The 21264-nt window shown below is 56.8% G+C and overlaps 5 protein-coding genes across 5 annotated transcripts; 4 read left to right on the top strand and 1 right to left on the bottom strand.

Annotated features, from left to right (window-relative positions):
• Positions 1–2073: 2073 nt before the first annotated feature.
• On the top strand, positions 2074–3171 carry BU26DRAFT_267380 (uncharacterized protein). Its single transcript, XM_033821329.1, has 3 exons — positions 2074–2255; positions 2307–2435; positions 2602–3171. Exons 1-3 carry the CDS (start codon positions 2207–2209, stop codon positions 3024–3026), a joined length of 603 nt encoding a protein of 200 aa, XP_033685630.1. The 5' UTR covers positions 2074–2206; the 3' UTR covers positions 3027–3171.
• A 1705-nt stretch (positions 3172–4876) lies between these two features.
• Positions 4877–8027, top strand: BU26DRAFT_517450 (uncharacterized protein). Its single transcript, XM_033828580.1, has 5 exons — positions 4877–5026; positions 5080–5240; positions 5299–6711; positions 6767–7024; positions 7540–8027. The coding sequence occupies exons 1-5, from the start codon at positions 4962–4964 to the stop codon at positions 7626–7628; spliced, it is 1986 nt and encodes a 661-aa protein (XP_033685629.1). The 5' UTR covers positions 4877–4961; the 3' UTR covers positions 7629–8027.
• A 5025-nt stretch (positions 8028–13052) lies between these two features.
• On the bottom strand, positions 13053–14654 carry BU26DRAFT_267170 (uncharacterized protein). The gene is made up of 2 exons (XM_033821328.1): positions 14013–14654; positions 13053–13808 (listed from the first exon to the last, which is right to left on the bottom strand). Exons 1-2 carry the CDS (start codon positions 14423–14425, stop codon positions 13067–13069), a joined length of 1155 nt encoding a protein of 384 aa, XP_033685628.1. The 5' UTR covers positions 14426–14654; the 3' UTR covers positions 13053–13066.
• A 1741-nt stretch (positions 14655–16395) lies between these two features.
• BU26DRAFT_503278 (uncharacterized protein) lies at positions 16396–16901 on the top strand (the record flags this gene model as incomplete). The annotated part of the gene is made up of 2 exons (XM_033826689.1): positions 16396–16489; positions 16555–16901. The coding sequence occupies 2 exons, from the start codon at positions 16396–16398 to the stop codon at positions 16899–16901; spliced, it is 441 nt and encodes a 146-aa protein (XP_033685627.1).
• A 1226-nt stretch (positions 16902–18127) lies between these two features.
• Positions 18128–20792, top strand: BU26DRAFT_267068 (uncharacterized protein). The gene is made up of 3 exons (XM_033821327.1): positions 18128–18513; positions 19120–19330; positions 20485–20792. Exons 1-3 carry the CDS (start codon positions 18262–18264, stop codon positions 20757–20759), a joined length of 738 nt encoding a protein of 245 aa, XP_033685626.1. The 5' UTR covers positions 18128–18261; the 3' UTR covers positions 20760–20792.
• Positions 20793–21264: the final 472 nt, after the last annotated feature.

Here is a 21264-nt window from a genome sequence, read left to right as displayed (position 1 = left end):
AAGAAGTTGGCAAGTTGTTCTGTGCTTGGCGCGGTTGAAGAGTATACTTATCCGCACGACTTTTCAGTCTTCTTATTCTCCTTTTGCGGCGTTATTCTCCCCGCACTGCTCGTTTGCATGAGGTGTTTGTGATTTTGGACGGAGCGCTAATTGTGAGCCAGGAACTTGAAGAACAGAAGATTTCCAACGGTAACTTGCGCGAGCAGCTTGAGAAGGCGAAGAACGAGAGTGTGGAGAAGGGATCCGTAAGTCTTGTGGTCTCGCCCTGTCACACCTTATCATTGTCATTCCCTACCAACGCAACCGTTCTTCGACTATTCCTTGCTAACTCGGCACAGGAGCAGCTCCAGGAAGAACTCGAGCATCTACGCCGCGAAAATAAGCTCATCATGTCCGCCTGGTACGATATGACGACGCGCTTGCAGAGCAACACCGTTATTCTGCAGCGGAAGAGCGAGGCGCCGAGGAGTTGGCTGGGCAAGCAGAGGACCGCTGTTGGCGGGAACGGGAGTCTGGTAAGTTTCGTCCGGCCATCCCGCCCCCAACCACCTTCAAAGCAGAACGAAAGTCCTAACAGCTGAACAGGCCCGAAGGTAATGTCTGAGCATCCGGCTACCTATCAAAGTTCTTATGCTCAGCCTTGCCTTTCAGTTCTGATTCGTTCTTCCTCTCGTCCCCTATTTCACGGTACTCCGTTTGAGCATAGCGTCGGCTTGGTGGGCATCTCAGACACGTATACACGAGCTTCTCATTATCGTCATTATACCCCCTTCATCATTTTGCATGCGGCGAGGCGTTTTCTTTCCCTAGTACATTCGAGTAGATAGAGCGAGGGTGGCGGTCGTCGGTAATTCCTCGTGGACTGGTTGATTCAGCTTTGCATAGCGAGGTGATGCGAATGGTTTAAGCGAAACCGAAAGGAGAGATACACGAAAGACTTGTTGATTTGAGCGCGAGTGTGGTCTGACGAGCAGGAGCTGTGCTCGAGCTGGGACGATGTGCTAGAAAGGATGAGAGCGCGCCACCGGACGCTTTCGCCGCTCCATCCGCGGACTTGCTCGCAGTGGGGCTCATGTGAACTGTGGCTCGGCTACACGTAGCCAACTGCTTCCTTTGTCTCGCTAGCGGCACCAATGGACCCAAGATCTGCATGTGCCATGCCGTGTCTGAGATGCCGAGCGGGACTTTGCAAACTGGAAATGTCACCGCAGGAGCGAACAAAGAGACGCTGCGACCTGTTTGATGGAAGGGTCAAACACCAGTGGAGGCAGAGAATTGCGGAGGAGCCCAAGGCGTGACATGCCAATGAAACCATGGTGCCATAGCTGCAACATCACGCACATTGTGGCTCGCCATTCATCCAGTTCCGTTTCCAGAGAAGGTTGTCTAACGGTCGCGCTAGTCCGCCTTTGGTTTAGCGCTTGAGCTCGCCCACACCTGCCACTTTTGCGGGCAGATATTTTCTCTTAAAGTCCCCTCGCTTTCTCCCACCTTCACGTCAACCTCGCGCGCCGACGACTCAATTGCCAGAATCGCTTGCTCTTGCGGGCAGGATAGTTGGATACATTCGTCTGCGACCCAGACTTATCGCTCGTTTGCCTGATACTCGGCCTTGAAGGTGAGTGGCCACCCCGCTGCGCGCCGCTCATGACGGTACTCACACGCCCCCAGGTCCAGCAACAAGCCTTACCCAAAGCATGGATTACCAAGCAGCAGGAGGCGCCGGCGGTCGCGGCTGCTACAACTGTACGTTGGTGCGCCTTCGCAAAGGCGACTTTCTCTTATGGCGGCCAATTCGCCATTCTGCGGCTTACCTCTAGGAACGAAAACGTCATGGGTACCAATCCGACACGGAACCTCGATCCGACCACCCACCTTGTCATGTGACGCGCTCCCAGCGTTCGACCAAGACAACTGGCCTTTACTGACTTCTCTCTGATCCGTTTTTCATGTTGCGTTCTTTCGTTATCCGCCACTCCGCCACGTTTGGTTTCACTCAGGAACTGTGCTCATTTTTCTTGTAGGCGGCGACCCATCCCATCGCGCGGCCGACTGCCCCAGCAAGGGTAACCCCACCTGCTACAACTGCGGTGAGAAGGGCCATCTGAGCCGCGAATGCACCGCTCCCCAAGCCGAGAAGACCTGCTACCGATGCGGTTCCGCTGGACACATTAGCCGCGAGTGCACCAAGGACGGAGGCGCGCCTATGGGCGGTGCTGGCGGCGGCCAGGAGTGCTACAAGTGCGGAAAGCGGGGTCATATCGCCCGTAACTGCACCCAAGGTGGCGGTGCTGCCTATGGCGGAGGATATGGAGGAGGCTATGGCGGCGGCGGCGCTGGCGGCTATGGCGGACCCCGACAGACGACGTGCTACTCATGCGGAGGCTTCGGCCATATGAGCCGCGACTGCACCCAAGGCCAGAAGTGCTACAACTGTATGAGACTTGAAGACATTAACGTCAATGCCCCGCTTAGCTGACCCTGCGAACAGGCGGTGAGGTCGGTCACCTCTCCCGAGACTGCCCGTCCGAGACCTCTGCCGAGCGCGTTTGCTACCGCTGCAAGCAGCCCGGTCACGTCCAGAATGCCTGCCCGAACTAGGTCCCTCTTTTCAACGCCGATTGCCTGGTCTGGACTTGATTTTGAACACGACGATCACCCTTTTCAATCACGCTGGATCGGGAGCTTCGTTAGTTTGGCATGAACCCATGATTCACGGGCCATCGGCATTTACGATTTTCCTTCACTTGTACATGTTCTCAGTTTGCGGCTGGCTGCCGTCTTTCGACCCTTACGAAAAAGCATCATCGCCCGCCATTATTGGACTTGGTTCTTGGCTGGCTGGCCCTACAGTCAAGAGAACGGTTACGGAAAAGTCACGAATCAGAAAGATTTTGCGCGGTGGAAGATGGGGGAGAGGATTCTTTGGAGCAGAGCAGTGGGAGCGGTGTCTTTTCTGGATACTTAAAAGCACGGGAGGTAGGCGGACGTCTCGCTCGAGTTTCTTGCTGCCGCAGGATTTCTAGAGCCTTGGATGCGAAGTCGATCACGTAGGAAAATCGGAATTGATATCCTGTCTGCGGACGTGGATGCTGATCACTCCTCATTACACTAGTTTTCTATCCTGTTTGTGCAGACCTGCCACTTTACCCTTCCTCTCGCTTCGCCACTTGAAGCTATCTCCTCACTTCTCCACCCGCTGCTCTAACATCCCGCACTCCCCTCTCTTTACCCCACCGGTGATCCTCTCATCTCGAGTTCGCTGTATTGCCGAAGTTGGCCGATATCTATATCGCCCATCTATTATACCTCAGCCTAAATTAAGCTGCAGTAAATAAGGTATCCTTCCGCAACCGAAGCCGCTTCATCACGCCGTTGCCAAGGCTAACGAATTTCTAGAAGCCGGTTTCTTTTCCCCGAGACCGCTCTGCTGGGATGGATGGACAGGCAGAACCGCGGATGACGCTGCAGAGGTTTTGAATGGTCTGACCGCCGACACGAGGCGGTTGGAATTGGATTGAAGTGAGGGTGGGAGTGAGGGGGTGGGGGACGGTGTGGAGGTTAAAAGGATGGTGGGCTTCGGGAAGTGGAGTGTTGTGGGTTGGGTTGGGTTGAGGGTAGGCTGCTTCCCTTAGTCGATGCGTTATAGCACAGGAATACAGAAGACGTCCGTTCATGTCATGTTTCGAATGCGTGAAGGCTTCTTCTTGAACTTCCTCGCGAAATCTTATACAACGAGGCTGCTCTTATGGGTCGTAGTGTACAGAGGGAGTGTTGAGTGGAACGGGTATTGCCCAATCTTTTATCAGTAGCAACCCCGCTGGCTAGCTGGACGGGTTAGTACGTACTTGACGGCATTTTTCCTTTGCTTCGAGTTGCTTCTACAAGCGAGGGGGGTAGATATGTTCGATTGTGCTGTCGTCGCAAACCACCGGCCTGGGTGGATGACGAGAGAAGCAATGGAGTAGTAGTGAAGTGACTTCGGTCAAACATTGTGTACGAGACTAGGGGAGATAATTTCATGAGGACCATCTACCTAGGTGAATGGGGAAAGCCTATGGCATGCCATACTTGAAGTTAGCTGACAGAAGGTCAGAAATAAAGCAGCCTAGTTAGCTGATCTGGGAGGGTATCTCTTCCAGGTGTAGCACCGGATCGAGGGGGAATCCTTATTGCCTCAACAAGCCAAGCCGGACGGCTACATTGATGTGCTGCGTGCGCCCTGCGAGTCATCAATTTCGCTCGACGTAGTCGGAAGGAAAGACGCGAGCATCCTACAGGCGCTCTGCGGTAAACACGTCGAAGTTAGCCCGCCCACATCATATCTATTAGTATCTACTTGTTGTGTTGTCTAAACGCTTACGGGTTCTCATCACCCAGTTGCCCATTCTTACCCCAGGTACTGGTTTCTCCTGAGATAGCTTTCCGGTAACAATTTTAAGCTACGCGTACGTTTGTTGTATTTGGCTCTAAACCCTCCCTCTGAGCTCTCTCAAAGTTGCACTGGGTGTTGGATCGATCGCGGGCATACATACATGAAAGCCCGGAAAGCCATGAAGCTCCCGAAGCCAGGCTGCAGTCCCGATGGCTGGTAGCAATGGGATTCAGCTAGCATACGCGAATCCCCGTGCTCGCGTTGACGTATAGCCGGTACCGTGGGACAGTTCTCGGAGGCGAGGGCCTCGAAGTGAATTTCGGTGGCCCCCCCTGTTAAACTTTCATGCTATGTTCATCTACATTTCTAGTGAAAGGATAACAGTGCGACCGAACAGAACACGTGAGGGAAAGGGAAGACAGGTGGCGGGCACTAGTCCGCTTACGTCGTTTAGCGCCACCAAAACACGTCCATCTCAAACAACATTGCTGCGCAACCTCTCCCTCGAGCACTAAAGCGCGCAACCGCCAACGCGTTAATTAGGTTATATTCTGCTTCGCTGCCGACTCTCACTGACCTTCACAACATGGCGCCCTCGAGGAAGCGCGAAAACCGCGAAAACCAGTTTTATGATGTCGGCGTCCAGGGCCGGTGAGCTCCCAGAAGCGCAGCAGTCAACGCGTGGAGGCTGACGTTGATACTAGGAAAACTGGCATCACACTTGAGGATAGAGGTGTGCGCGACGAGCATGGCCTCGAACCTATCTCCGGCATCTTCTCCTCACCGGAGAAGTCTCCCCCAAAACGCGCAGCGGCTCTCAGGAGCGGGACCATCACGGGGTCGGAGTCGATGGACATACAAGAAAGTACGTGCTAGCACCGCGTCACTCAAAGAGCGCATACTGACCGTGTTTCGAATTACAGGTTCTCTCCCAGACCTCGCGACGTCCACCCGCCTTGTGCGCAACGAACGAACACACCTACCCCCACCAAAGTCGCGTTCCCCCATGAAGACCACGCTCGGCTCCTCTCCGCGCCGACAGTCGTCCATGGGCCCTAGAGTGCAGCCAGTCAACAACGTGTCCAGTCCATTTCGTGCCGCATCACACCCCGCAGTCAATCGACGTCTCGATTTCGATCAAGAGGAATCCAGCTTGCAGGAGACACCAGCGCTAAGTGGCTCCGCACAGCGCCGTGGAATGCGTCGTGGAATGCGCCGCGATGTGTATGACATTGAGCCTTCACCAATCCGTGCCCACAGCGCTGTGCTCGAGGAAAGCATGCAAGAGGAGATCACATCGAATGAGGATTCCATAATGGTAAATGCAATTGCGGAAGAGAGCTACGTCGCGGACATAGGAAACGACTCCCTCGCTGGTGCGCAGATCGACGGTACTGATGAGGTGGAAGAGTCTGAGGTAATCCCTCTACCAGTCAAGCAGCCAGAGAAGAGGGGCAGGAAACGAAAGAGTGATGCAGTAGAGTCAGCGGCGGAAGAGGAGCAAGAAGCGCCGAAGACACGAAGGCGAGGAGCTGCGCCGGAAAAGGTTCCGGAGCCACAGAAGAAGAGCAAGAAGTTCGTCGCGCCCCGAAGGTCGAAACGCGTCTCGGACATGACGGAGGAAGAGTCGAGCGCAGCACTGGATACGACCGGAGGCGCTTCAGAGCTAGTAGAGGATGCCTCTGTTGTATCTAAGGCTCGAGGACGGCCCCCAAAAGCGAAGTCACAACCCGAGAAGCCTGTACCTCTGGAGAAGAAGGGCAAGGCGAAAGAGAAGCAAAAGGAGAAAGAGGACGAGGAAGAGCCTGTATTCAAGAAGCCAAAGGGTTTAACTAAACCCAAGAAGAAGGCAGATCCTACAACGAACGGCAACGAGCCAGAGAAGGAAGAAGTCGAGGGCGGTAAACTCGTCGATGTGTACGGGAACCCCATTTCCCAGGCCGATCTCGATCAGATGTCTACCACATCAGCAGGTTCGAGATTTGGCCGCGGCCGACATCTGTCAGTATTCCGAGAACTTGACCCAGACACGGTTGCACGTATAGGACGCACCGGCAGGCATCGCGTTAAGCCAATCGACTTCTGGAAGAACGAGCAAATTCAGTACGATCCCGAGGGCAATATGCAAGCAATTGTTCGCAACGAGGACAAAGAGCCCGCGCCCCGAAAGCATGGGCTAGGCAGGGTGAAAGGCAAAAAGCGGGCTCTCACAGCGATTGAGGAAGAGGAGGAGCAAGAGCTTGAGCCTTGGGAGGAGGACGATGGCATCTTCACAGGCATCTATCGGGATTTCGACCCGGTCACCGAAGTCTCGTCCAGCGACCTTATCGAAGCTAGTATGTGCCTTGTTCATTTCTGCTATAGTCATCTACTGTGCTAACTCTAACGCAGCCGTTGCCTGGGCTCGGAAAGGTATCCAGCCGGTGGATGTCGCTGATGCTTCGTTCAAGTTTACCAAATTGGCATCCGCTGGCGCCGAAAACTTCCTGAGCTGGGGATGTATCGAGCTACAAGCCGATCAGATGAAGCGCACGAAGAACTCCAGGCGCATGCACATGGTCTTCAATGTCATGAGCGGTGCTGTGGAAGTAAAGGTCCACGAAAACGTCTTCATGGTCCACCGCGGTGGAGTATGGCAGGTCCCTCGTGGTAAGTTTTCACACTTTTCTTCAAACTCTGCAATCGCTATCGCGCATGCCCTCTGTACGACGGTGGTTGCTTTATGCTTATCCCCTGGTCCGACGACACCACGGCAGTGTGCATGTTTGCACTGCATTTTCGCGATCCATCCGCAACGTCGCACAGTGGGACCGGGGCAAGCGAGCACACCAGCCACATCTGCAGCGTGCAATAGCCAGCTGCACACTGCATTCCTCGCATGCTGTGTAACATGCGGCCGACGTTTCTTGTCGTTCGCGCGGCTACAGCGCACAAACCACCCACACATCCCCCTCACCCCCTCATTCCCAATGCGGTACTTGCTTTTTCGGCTGCATCGTTGTTCCGATGCGTGTACGACATGCTTCTTTCGTACCACTCACACTGCCTATTCCTCTTTTGGCCGTCCCCACGCTTTTCCCTACAGCTCGTTTAGCGTCGCTATGTCCCGCATGATCGCGTATTCCGCTATGTGGGGACCTCTTAGCTAAAACCATGGTTCACAGGCAACACGTACAGCATCAAGAATGTGGGCGCCGGCACGAGTCGCATTTTCTTCGCCCAGGGTTGCGAGACGCGACCGTCCGAGGAATGAGTCTGCTTCGAACTGACGCCGTCGGCCTTGCTCGCCTAGGCTACTAGCCCGCGCTCGCTCTTTCGCTTCCTCGGATGAGCGGTGAAGAGCGCATTCTGGCGGTGACGTCTTCTTTCTCGGCCGGAAGGACTGTTTGCAATGGGCGCACATGAGATGACGGGGTTTTCCTGCATCCCGGAAGCTGGTTTTCGCGATGGTGTGGGGCCCTGTGTTTAGCTCGATGCTGGCCGGCGTGCTTGTGGTTAATGCGCGTGTGGACGCTGGAGATCGGTAATTTTAGGATGCCGTCTACAAACTGCCCAAGTGGTGGCCTGTGGGAAACCGTGGTTTTGAGTAATGAATTGACGATGGTGTTCAGGCTTCTTTCGAAAGGTTTGCCCTTTACTAAGCTATGCGTCTTTCCAAGTTCTTTTATTTCGCGATCAGCAAAAGCCACGCTCCTTGTCTCGCCCTACTGCTACCTCCATTGTCGCTGACCGCAGTATCCCCGACCCCATACTCCCCCAACATAGCACCTACTCACCGACTTTCAAGCTTCTTCACCGCCACTTAAGTATAGCATATCGATTCCTTGATCCGCTGCCTCCCGTTCCCGTCGATTCCCGTTTGATGTGAGCGCGTCTGCGCCAAGAGGGCGAAGTTCAGTGTAGAAGATCGTAAGGCGAAGCGAAGCGAAGTTGTACAAAGATTGCTATGGTGGGAAACAGACGTCTCTGGCCCGGGCCCCCGCAGCATCTTTGTTTACGCTGTGGGACCCGAGACGAGCGGCTTGCGACGGAAGAAGAGCGGTGGAGGGAACGGTTCGTTGGCTCGATTGCAGCTGTATGCTGTTGGTCGCACGACCTCGAAACCTCTGCGTCTGCAAAACGTGCAATAGACATTAGGGGCGTCTACACGTTAATATCGCGAGAAATCGCCTACCAGAGACGTGCAAAAGCGACACTGAGCAGAAGCAGAAGAGAAAGTGACAGCTCACGTCCCCTCAAGGTGCTGACATGCCCACGCGCCGCAAACGAAACGCCGTGCGACGCTGACAGGAACAAGGAGCCGTGGCGCACACTCCTCCCCTCCCCTTCCTTCCTTCCTTCCTTCCCGCTGCTCAGGCTCGTGCAACCACACTTTTTCATCTGCGGGGAGCTTTTCTTGGCTCCGTTGGTACGGTACGACTGGTTGCCTTAGCTGCTCTGCTCTGCTCTGCTCTGCCACCGCGCGCGATGTGATCGCATGCAGTGCCAGGCACGGCCTTTCGAATCCCCTTCTCTGCCGCTTTCCCCCAGGGGCGCCGTGTGACGGTGATAGCGGGCGTGCGTGGAAGGCTGAGCAGGCTGGCTGTCTGCGGGGCAAGGTGCTCGCTGATCGGTGTGGTTGTGGCGGGCGGGCGGCTCGAGTCGAAGCGTATGGGTCGAGCCGCGCGAGGAAAGGGGATTTGCGCATGAGTGAGTAAGGGGCTGCTTTCTCCCATGTACCTTTTGGTAGGTTGGTGATTTGCGTTTGAGGGGCCGCGGGTTGGGGGAGGAAAGCTGAGCTGGCGGCGGTGAGAGGCGGTGTAGAGGCGTTTGTTGGCGGTTTCGTGGGCCGGCGCGAGGACGGCTAGATGGCTGATTAGGGGAGTTTGGGGAGGGGATGTGGTTTTGTATTGGAGTTCTGGAGGGGTGCTAGGGTTGTGCGACTTGACTTCGAGGTTGCGTCGTTCTCCGTCGTAGAAGGCACTACTGCCTGTGCATTGGGGCAGGATCTGGATCGCTGTCAGTGGCTTTTTGAGGGATCATGTCGCTTCGTGATAATCTTAGAGGAGAGGCGTATAGGGGATGGTTGGGAAGGCGAGGCTTGAAGTGGTGGTGCTTTTTGGAAGTGAAGTATTACGAAGGAGAGACGTGAAGTCGAAACTCTTCGGATGACATGCGCATGAACCTCCAATCAAAGTTTACGAAAGCTGTAGTGGTTCAAGGCCCTGAGTAGCCTTCTACGACTCTACACCACGCCGTAGTCTAAGGTGAGAGTGTGCTCCTTGTCTATTTTCGTTCAGTTCAGATCATTCGAAGAGCCGCCTCTCGAAGCGACAGTCTCTCTTCTCACAGCAGACTCACTGCGAATTTGGAACACCGGGCGGCCGGACCGTCACGAGTCAAGGCAGTGTCTCAGCCTCCGTGATGAGCTGGAGGCTGAGCTCGAAAAACTGGACTGTTGACGTTCCATGCAGACGAGACGTCAGAGAAGTCGGACCAAGGGTCGGGCTCTCCGAACTTCGGCCCACAAACCTCAAAATCCGCCCATGGTTCCTGCCACATGCTCGACTGAATCGTCCCTGACTTGCTGCCCAAGTGCCGAAGCAACCCAACGGTTGCCCTGATCGAAGTTCCCTCCCTATCCTCAAACAAGTCACTCTGCAGCAACAGCAAGCCAGCTCACGATCCAGCACACACATCCCAGACCCTGCGTCAACACCGCCTCACAAATCGCTTCAATATCCGGGTGCTCGATAAGGTAGCTCCTAGCATAGGGCTTCGGTAGTCAAATGCACTAGCTCGCCCGGCTGCAAGCCAAATCGCGATGTTCCCCCTACGAGTCAGTCAAGCCCGAACTAGCTACGGCGACTACGCTCACTTCCCCCCGGTCCCAGCTGTTCGAGCATGCTGTCCTGACTAGTCGAGTAAGTAAGCGGCCAGCCGGTGAATGACGAGCAACTACGCGGCTCCAAGGGATTGGAGAGCGATCCTGCTCAGTCCGCATTAGCACGAGCCTAAAAGCAGGTGCGGCGAAGCCTTGCGATCGAGAGCCGTAGCGTCGTCTGACTGCGAGCGGATGACTGTGCAGCAGCAGCGAGCAGCAATGTCTACTCTCTCGAAGCAATTAGTGTGCGATAAGCACCGACCGGCAATTGATCGCTGTGTTGCCGTGCCTGGCAGGGTGGCTGGCAGCTAAGGTGGGTAGACTGTATCTTCTTTCAGCATTTCTTTGGCAGGGAGTTGACCGAACTGGCCGAGTTTGAGTCGTGCCGTCGACTGACTGTCTGACTTGCAGGTGCAATAGAGTTTCGCCTGAGCTTCCCCGAGCAGTTCGACGCCGCCTCCCTTCCGGAACCAAACTTCGGGTGAACACTTGAACCGCCATCCCGACGCCCTCCGAATCGAGCCGCCTTCTCGTGGCCAGTTTCAGACGATGCGGATCTGGCGATTGGTGCGGACGCTGTACCGTAACATCCACTGCTTCTGACGGGGAGCTTGCGTTCTCATGCCGGCGACGGCAGCGAACTCGCACTCGCACCCGATGTCGAACGTCGCTGGAAGTGCCGTACCGCGAATGCCTTCAGGATAGGCAATAATGCCTCGAAAAGAGAACGGGGTGATTCCCCGTTGTGGAAGGATATAAGCGGAATACTTCCCTCCTCATAAGGAGGCCATGACCAACGGTCATCCGTCAACGGGACCTCGCGGAGTGTTAAGACTGCGATCCCAGGCATAACTGAAAGACAACGACGGCTATATACGCGCGCCAGGAGAGAGCCTGCACGCTCCGGGGGCGAACACGCCCTCCTCCGAAGGTGAGCGGTAACGCCGTGTATCACCACACGACTCATCAGTCGACGAACCTGTGGATTGCGTGCCGTTGACGCTCCCACCGGTTCGAAGTATGTATAGTGGTAGACTGCCGTCGCAAGTCCTTCTCGAACGCACTCGCCAAACCAAGCGAGCCTTCGCTTCTGCGAGACATGCTGTTTGACCCGCTCGCATGAATAAAGGTTCGAACATGTTCGCATGGCGGCGGCCCTTTAGTCTACTCCGGGAATGCAAGGCAAGGACGCTCGGCCGTTGTATCGAACTTTCCATCCCCCTTCCATGACTCCGTCGGGTTGGTTTAGTCTCAGCATGAACATTGTCGCAACAATGCCGACCTCCCACAGCTCTGCCTCCCGCACCTCTATTTGAAATCTCCACGTTCCACACACTCACTTGCCGTTCTCTATTTGAAAACCGCCCACGTTTCCGCGCCGCGTCCATGAAAGATGTTGAAAGTTTATTTATTGCAAACATGCACCCCCATAGCCTATAGCATAGCAAATACCAGCATTCTAGAAGGATACTCAGCTCCCTTCCGTGCGTGGAAATAGGAGTTGTTGCGGCATGAACTTGCCGGACAAGGATCTCCCCTGCTGCTAAGCATGTTTCAAGAGCCAAACTACCCCTCGTCTTTTGTAACCAACAGCCCACCATCTCATGTTCACTTCTCGAAATTTTCTAGAACGGACCGTTACCGGTGGGGCCGAAAGCACATCGCGCCCCGACAAGGTAATGCCCGCTTGCAGAATAGGGAGTATATTGGGCCGGGATGAACGGAAGCGTTCAGGCAAGAAGATTGTTGTTGCGCGAGAATCGTAGGGCGGCCTCATGCGATCTTGCATGGGTTGACTCGTACCACTGGTTCGGCTTGTATGACAAAAAGTGAGGCTTGTTTGTGTAACCATGGGGCTTGACATGCAGCATCCCAGCCCTCCTTTTCCAACCGTTGACAACGCAGCGCGCAGGAGCAGATTTTTGAGGTGTTGCCACGTAGGGTTCGCCCGCTCTGTTCTCTGCGGCTGTTCGGAGAGAACGGCGGGGGTGATCGGGATACGTCATCAGCGATGATTCACCGCCAGGGACAGCCCTGCTATTGTGATGCGAGAGATGACAGGAATTTTTTGGACGTGGAGAGAGAGAACAGAGAGGGGCGTGAAAGAGGATGTGTATGTGGTAGTCTACAATTCATAGCAGCGATGCGGCTTTCTCTCTATATACTGGAAATGCTTGATTAAAGAAACGTATCGATGTTATTTTTGCGAAAGTTCAAAAAGGACGTGTAGTCCTGCCGCTCGCTCGCTCAAATGCACACAACCGTGACGCTGGAAAAGCAGATACCTAAAGACAAGAGAGAAGGCTAAGAATTGAAAAGGAAATGAAGCAAGCGCTGGAAATGCAAAATCATAACCGCCAATGGGTGTATCTGTAGAAGAACAGCAGGAAGAAGAGAAACGAGACGAATGAAACGCTATGATGTAGATTCTTGAAAGAGAAGAGACGAGATGAAGGAAAAGATCAACCGACAACACCCGCCCAGCGCTAAATGCCACAATCATAAGGCCGCTCGATATGATGAGTTGACGATGAAGCGAGATGATGATGACCGTGACCCGTCCGTTATGCGATCCAAATGCCGTCCGTTCCCAAGATGTCGTAGCATACCTCCTATATGGCGCATCGAAACTACCAAATTACGTCCATGCTCTTATCCGGTTCCTGCCCGAAATGTAGATGTCCACCTCTTCCGTACCGTGCCCCGCCTCCACCTTGTGATCCTTGGTCACTCCAAAAGTACAATCATAATAGCCATGCTATGGGGCCACAGCATGGTGACGCCGGGTGGAGTCGGCTAGAGCGTTCTACGTCCGCGCGATCGCTCGCTCAGGTGGCAGAGGGAGGAGGCTCGTTGGCGGGTTGCTCTGGCTCGTCTGGATCTCCTCTCTTTGCACTCTTGACACTTCCAGTTCCACTGCGCTGCGACGCCCGATCGGGGCTCCTTCCTCCCTCGCTTCTCGTCTCCACTCCAGGCCGCAAAGCTCCGCCACCTTCTTCCTCCCGTCTCCTCTTCATGAACGGCTCGCCCAATCCTCCTGCGTCCCCCTCGCCCAACCTCTTGACACCAGAATGGGTTTCGGGGGCGGGCGCCGTCCTTGCTCCGCTGATAAGATCCGCCTCGGATTGGGGCTGTATCTGCGGAAGCGTTGGGCCGAGCTGCGGTGGTACACTGGATCTTGAGCTTGCTATTCGGCGCCGACTGAACGAGCTATTCCTCCGGCGGCCCTGGCTCGTGGCACTCTCCGAGCGCTGGTGATACGAATGAATTGGGCCTGGAGGGGGAGGCGGTCCTGGTTGGTGCTGCTGTGGAAGAGCGGGCGGAGGAGGCGGTGGATGCGGAACCAGTTGAGGCGCATTGGTAGGCGTAAATCCATGCGGTGCTGGCGCAGGCACCGCAGGCACTGACGGTGGTGAGCTGAGCCCAGTCGCGGAGGGATGGAGTTGGAAGACGGGAGCGTTTGCGCGAGCGCTCATTTCTTGTTCCCCAAGTTGCCAGTGCATCGACTCAGCCGAACGCCATGGTATGCCCATCTCCGTAGCCACTTTCTGCCACATTTGGTCCTTGAATCTGCGGTCTTTTGTTAGCACTCGTTTCGCCATACGGCGCCTTGGAACACACAGTCGCATACAGGAAAAAGGCAATGTAGCTCAGGCCGCTGGTGGCGAGCGAACCGAGCACATCAAGGGAGGGGGCAAGAAGGACCAAATGTGCGGCAATTCCCGTCCTGTTGCGATGGCTGGTAGCCACTGTGGGTGTGTGCGTTTTACATACCGAGCGTAAAGCCTTGCGAGCTTGTTCTTTTTCTCTTCGTCCCACACAGCCCTCTTCTCCAAGTAGTTTTGATAGCGCAGACGACACGAAATGGAGCTCCGTCCGGGTAGTCGCTTCGCGATATCGTCCCACTTCATGCCTTGACCTCGGAGTTCAATGGTGAGGTTGTCCTCTTCCGGAGTCCATTTTGACTGCTTCTTGGCAGGGCTCTCGTCAGGCATCGGCGTCTGCGAAGCGGCTCTTTTGACATTGGCAATCTGCGAGGGGGGAGATCCATTCGGGCCAGGCGGTCCCTGGGGAATAGGAGGAGGAACAGGCGGTCCGGAGTAGAGGGGGCGGAACTGCGCGTGTTGCGCTGGATCCGGATGGCGATGGAGCTCCGAAATAGCTGGGAGGACCGGTCCGCCTTGCATCGATCCGGGCGGCAGCGGGCCCTGCGCTGAATACGCAGGTGTTGCGCCATAGGCGGGCGAGGAGGTCGCGAATGCTGGCGACGCAGAGGCGTGGGCGGGCGAGGCAGTTGCATACGCGGGGGACTGCGTGTAGGCAGAAGGAGCGGTCGTATACGCTCTGGTTGCCCCAGTGGAAGCCGATGCTACGGAGGTCGAGCTCTTCTTGCTCGCGGGAGACTCGGAGCCGCGAGGCTCGATGAGCAGGTTGATATCCACGATAGGCGGGGTGGACCGGCCCTAAGCCAGCCCATAAGTTGATGAGGGTTTGCTGGAGTCTCCTACCTGCGCCGGGCCCGGGGATTTGAGAGGGAAGGTGCGGGGCGTGGCAGTCGATGGAGCTGTTGGCTGGCCGAAGGGTGGCCCGCAGAAGTCGATACCAATGACGGCGCTGCACCCTGGCTGGCGAAACCGGATCAATAGATGCACCTTGGAGATTTGCCGGTCCAGGTGCGTGTTTCTCTACGGGCGGCGCGGCGGAGGGGAGCCTGGAGCCGGGCAGCGGCCGTCGAGAAGCACGGCGCAATGCGTGCAGCTGCGCGGCGCGGCGTCAGGCAGAAGAGACGGCCAGATGCTGCGTCGACGACGGAGAGACCAGCGGCTGCGGACGGCGGATGCGAGGTGAGATGAGTGAGCTGAGTGTTGTGTGCGTCGATAAACAAAGCCAGGCGGAGGGCGCGACGGGAGCAGTGCAGTGCTGAGGCTGGGACGAGAGACGGAGGGGACGGCCGCCAGGCGATGAAGTTGGAATAGAGTCTAAATTGTGCCGACGTAGGTCGAAGTGACCAGTTGCGAGGTACTTTGGGCAATACTCGCTCTCAGTGGTTGCCCTTGGGAAGCTATTTAGGATAGGGAACAGGGCTGCTGGGCCGGGTTATGAAACATGCTCGACCAATGGCTCTCTAACGGCAGGCGTGCATAGCCACTAGAGGCAGCGCAGGCAGAGTGAGGAAGCAGGTCGTGTCGTGGTGCGAGGAGTGATGCGGCCAGGCGAGCGGAGAATTAGGACTGCGGTACTTGCGAGCATGGATAGGTAAATAGAGGGAGTTAGGATTAGCGGCGGCGTGCGACTGTAATGCAGTGTTCGTGGACAGGGCCTGCTGGCGCCTCGTCGCCCGTCCGCGGTAGGGATCCGGGGGCTTGGGTTCAGGACAACCCCATTTCGTCTGACGGACACTGACTAGCAGCCGGCGTCGCTTTACGCTGCCTCGATTCTGTGCTGGCGGCGCCACTGCTGGCGGCCGCCATGCCCACGGACCCTGTCCAGGCCAGACAGCTGGTCAAGGGTGTGTACTCTCTGCACCCTGTACGCTCCTCCCGGCGATCTAACGACGCTGCTCAAAAGAAAGACCACAGCCCAATTTACTAACGTTAGCTGCAACAAAAAAGCAGTCGGCCGCGCTGCCAGTAGCAGGTCATGCCGATGACGTGTCCCCCACTTCGCAGCCCTGGAGCATTACTCACTCTCGCGCTCCAGTTCTGTCCGTTTCCTAATTGCTTCATATCGACTTACTCGCACGTCTCGGCTTGATTTGCTGCCCCCCATCTGTTCCGTCGGGCTTCGACGCGGTGCCGGAACGGGGCGGCGGCGGAGAGGGCAGTTCGGCGGCTGCTTGGGCTGCTGTCACGTCTGTCTCGATCGTCGAGCACGTCGACATCACGACCACGACGACGAGGGTACCGAGAAAGGCGACGAATCAGGGGCGGGCGACAGCCTCAGGGATGGCTGACGCCTGGCCGGGTTCGGGTGCAGAAGCGCGATGACATGGCGAGGCGCGGCGAACGAAGATCTGCAGCATCCTTCGCCCTGCCCTACGGCTATCTAACGCCAAAAGAGTCGCTACCGAACGAAGCCTCACCCACGAACGCTGACATCAATATGGCGGTGCAGTTGGTGATGTGTTCACGCCAAAAGCTTGTCCGCCCTGCACGCTATGCTGTCAAGCGTTCATGCCTCGGCCAGCCCCCCACTGCTCGCCCTCTCTCTCAGCGTCCGGAGCAGGCGCCCGTCGGGCAGGAAGAAGAGCGGTGAAATGCGGTGAACTGCCGAGCAGGCCGCCGTGACGTCTAGCTTCGAATGCGTTGTTAAACAGGTCGCTCTGCATCCGAACGAGGCCCTAGCTCCGGCCTCACCCGCACAGAACAACCTCCTTGTGCCACCACGCTCCACGTGAAAGCCCTTCTGCCGGAACGCCGGGGCAGTGCGGCGGTGCTGATGGCAGATGGTGCCACGTTGTTGTCGGCTGCCGGTCTTGTGATATCAGGCGGCCCCAGAGCCGGCCTGCCCAGGTGTCCGCAACGGCGAGCGCTCTCCTCCATCAACAAGAAACGGCAGCGGCAGGGGAGCAGCGAGCCGGATATGCCGTCTGGCCGGTTGCATCACAAACAAAGCCCATCAGGGATAGATGATGATGCGCATAAGGCGGTGAACGCTGCCTGATTCACGCGCCCGAACGCTCGCGTTCCGGGCCATGTTCGAGAGGAGTTTGGACGCAGGCTATCGGTGCTAAAACGCCCGAACTGCATTAGTCTGGCGTGGAGAGGCGCACGGGGACAGTGTTCGTGAATAAAAGGCGTGCGTCTTGACGGTGGTGTGCTTCTCAGGTGGAGAGCGGTTGATGAAGGACTCTCCACACAGTCTGTGTTGCAATCTGTGTGCGGCTGCGAACTGATTCTTCCAAAGCCCCGGTCACAGGCTGTGACGTCCCGACAGTCCGTCTCGTGCTCCTTGCGGCTGCTGATTCAGAGCCACAATTCGTGGGCCTTTTGTTGCGTGTCGCAGGCCTTACGCCCCAACGACGTCTGGCTGGCTGTGGCCGCTCCGGTTGGCCATGCACTCTGGGGTAGCTATGGAGTGCCAGCTGGCTGTCAATCCCATGGGAGTCGCAGGCTCGCAGCCGAACAGTTCATCAATCTGGATACGAAGGAATGCATCCTGGCGCTCTGTATTTTTAGTGAGGGATGCATTAAATAGGCGGTGAGGCCCGTCCTTGCCAGCGGAATGTTGGAGGTAGAGCTGGCAGAGCTGGCCGTCGCGGCGCTGGCAGCACAAGAGCGCGTGGCTGGCCGATGCGAGCATCTCAGACGCACTATGACCTGGTGGCGACTCATATTGAGTGCCAGTCGCCGAGCGACGGCGCGCAGAGACGGTACCTGGCTGATGCGTGCCGAGGGCAAGGGGCGCGCGGTCACTGGGTGCAATGTGTGCAATATCACGGGGCTTGGCTGACGACGGAGCGGTTTGAACTCTGGGTGAGGCGGCGGGGTGAAGCTGGCGGCAGGGAGCCAGCGCAAAAGCAATTGGCGGGCGCGTGGACGTCGAAACGGCTCGGACGGCCACTGGCAAGCTGGCGGGGTCGCGAACGCTGTTTCGACGGCTGCGTGGGATGTTCCGGAATGTGCGCGGCAGTCAGAGCGATGCGCTGGAGGCGTGGGGGAGGGAACGCTCGGTGGCTCGTTAAGGCTTCCCTTCTCGGCCGCCGGTCGGTTACACAAGGCATGCGCAGATATTCTCCGTCAATGGTGATGTGAGGCGATTACTCTCTCCGACCACGTCCCAGGCTGCCAGGTACACCTCATCCTCTGCATGCTCCGCTAGCACCGCTCGACAGCTCACTCCCACCGAGGCCCGACCCTGCTGCCGTCGACCGTCGTGGCCCATCCCGCCGTCGCCCACCGGAATCCCACCAGCATCGGCCCCATCACCTGTTCCTTCGACCATCGCCGCACTACCCAGTTCCTTTTGGCCTGCTAAGCCGGGCGTCTGTCACTAGCCTCCAGCGAGACAGAAGGCAGCCGCCATGTCGCTCCAGGCGGCAGCAGACGTGCCCCTCCTCATCAGCTCGCCCAACTCATCGTCGGAGCGCCGCATATCGCCGTCATGGACCATAGCGCACCTCAAAACGCGCCTTGAACCCATCACCGGCGTGCCGGCCGGCAGCCAGCAGCTAACGTTGCGCGTTGGCTCCCAGGATGGCATCGCAATCTCTGCTGCTGATGAAGAGCAGACACAGCTGGCCGCCTTCCCTCTGCAGCCGTATGCGGAGATCACCGTAAGTGCATTGCGTCCCTCCTATGGAATAGCACCGTCCAGCCTTGTCCCTGAGCGGCCTGATCTCGCCGTCCTCTCTCAAGCTGCCACATCTCGCCGCTTTGAAGCCCGTCGGGGTTCCCTGTCAGCAGCCATCGCGCACGCTAACTCCACCGTTTTCACCGCGCTGCTGCCGTCTTGCCTTGCTTTTTCTCCTTCTCTGAGGCTTTGAACCCCGTCCTGCAGCAAAGACATGCAGCAATGCGCGCCACAAAACGCCTCAGCCCTCTCTATCTTTGTCACCAGCCTTGCCCAATTCGTCTTTGGCACGGGCTTGGCATATTCCGACGTGCTGGGGTGCCTGCCAACCTTATCAGATCGTGCTAGACCGGGGGTTCCAGATCCTGGAGGCTTCAGTTCCATGCTGCTCTGGTCGTCGTCATTTTTGGCTTCATCCTTTTCTTCTTCTCGTTTTACTACTTTTCTTTTTCGCTCAACAGTCAGGACAACCTTCTACTTCTGTCAGCCCCTGCATCAGAGTCTGGTCGCGGGGCAAGCTCCTTGCAACAGGCCGAGCGGCAAACGAGCGCGGTCAGAAAATGGTTCCGTTCTGACTATGTGCTGTTAGGTTGGCGACACGCGCCCACCTTCTGCGCGCACGGATTTCTCAGATCTGTCATCCGTGCCGAAGTACACATTGCCGAGTGCTGAGTATGAAACCCGGACGGACAGCGTTCTAGCGTGGAAGAAGGCTCAGCAGCTGGGCCGGTTCGACCCGGATGCGCCGAGCCTCGAACAACAGAAGATTCGTGCCTCGGAACGCGAAATCGAAGAGAGAGGTAAGTGCACTAGTTGTTTGGTCATGCGTTCAAGAAAATCGTATGGTTGTGGCGGATTAGGAGAAGCAAAAACAAAAGCAATCACTAGCCGTGGAAGCGTTCCATGGCAGGATATGCTCGCGCCGGCACGAAGCGCCAAACGGTGGTGCTTCATGTACTACCGAAAACGGACGTCTGCATATCGCCGACTCACTTTCTCGAAGTCGCCATGTCTACTGCAGAGGGGATTCGTCATGTCTCATCCTGCAATTTGTGACGGACGAGGCCCTCACCAGACCATCGCTTCTCCAGCGCCTCGGCGAGCGGTCACACTACGCAACACGCTTTTCTTACTGCCTTTGTAATGAGCCACTTCCGAATCGAGCGAACTGCATATACGCCTTGGCCAAGTGGAGCAAAATCGCGACAGGCGAGGTGTGGATGGCGTCCAATTCCAATGCTCAACGCAAGCTGAACCGCCTCTGACAGGCACCGCAACACCCTCCGCTTCCTTTTTGGAAGTCGTCTTTTCAGTGCCCGGGGTGGCTTCGCCGATCCTGATCCGCCATCCATATTGTTGGAAACCGCCTCCTTCCCTGCCGCAACTCCCGTTGGACCTCATTTCCGGTATTCTCGCCACCAGCCTCACTATATCTACCTGCTCTCCAATATTCACCGTTCACGCAGGAAGATAGTGAAGACTGAGGCGACCTGTTGTTGATAGCGTTTCGCCATTCACCGTTGCGAACAGGGCGCGCTGGCGCCGATACGCGTTCCCGAGCCGTTTCGCGCTGCAGCCATGAACGCTTTCAGGAACGAGCCGCGTGCGGCGGCGTGGTGGCAGCCAACGGCCAGTCCCTGGACCCCTTCTGCACATCTCTGCTTCGTCAAGCGAAGAGATGGAGCATCTCCTGCAATCTCTGTGCGCCGCCTCCCCGTCTGCAAGTCAGCCTCACTCTGGGACCGGTTCTCCGCACGTGCGATCGGTGGGACATGCGGCCGATTGAAAGCGCTTAGATCTCTACGTCACATTCCAATACCGGACGGAAACCCAAATTTTGCTTCCTCTCTTGCCCACGAGTTGCGCGAGAGCTCGTGATGGGATGCTGCTTGCTTGTTGCAGCCTTTACAGCCTAATAACATTGCGAAACAGTGAGCTGACTTAAACTCGGCAGGTCTTACGCTTTCGGCCCGCGTTCGCCTCCTCCCCGAGTCAGACGCCCGGCGAGGAACAATATCCTACATTGGCCCTGTCCCGGAGATCCCGGGCATAGGCTCGTGGATTGGTATCACGCTGGACGAGCCTACCGGCAAGAACGACGGGTCGGTGAAGGGCAAAAAGTACTTCGAGTGTGGCAAGAACTGCGGCGTCTTCGTTCGGCCCGAGCGATGCGAATCGGGCGACTTCCCGCCGCTGGACATCGGCGATGAGGATATGGAGGAGTTGTAAATCACACGAAAATATGGGCATGAGCGGGATGCATTGAGTTTTCTGCAGCGTGGATCAGTGGGTCCGTCATTGATGCCCAAGAGGCGAGTCGCAGGCAGACAAGTACATGGTGCTGGCGCATCCGTCTCTTTGCAAGCGCCGGGGCGGCCTATAAAAAGGCATGGCTGATGGATTATCACCCTCGAGAAGGCCGAAGAGGCACAGCTGTGGGATATGGCCGCCGCGAGCTGCGAGTGTGGGGGTGATGGTACCCGATAGAGGCTCGTGCAAACACTCGAGTAGGAAACTGCTATCGTGAAGGGCCCCTTGATACTCCTCCATGCTATGCTCTCCTTTCTCACTGGGTGCCTGATGCTTCATCAATACATTGGGTCTAGAGTCTCAGCTCTTGGCCACTGCCACATCGGTCAGCCCGTCCTCGGGCGAGAAGATGAAGCTGTCACGTCGCGTTTCCCAGCGTCCGCAACAGAAGCAGGCACGATAGACTCGCACCTGCCATGCTCGT

This window comes from Trematosphaeria pertusa, assembly GCF_010094035.1.
Source record: "Trematosphaeria pertusa strain CBS 122368 unplaced genomic scaffold BU26scaffold_5, whole genome shotgun sequence".
In the NCBI taxonomy this organism is placed as follows: domain Eukaryota; kingdom Fungi; phylum Ascomycota; class Dothideomycetes; order Pleosporales; family Trematosphaeriaceae; genus Trematosphaeria; species Trematosphaeria pertusa.
Note: the sequence above shows the minus strand (reverse complement) of the source record. Positions and strands in the feature narration are given on the sequence as shown.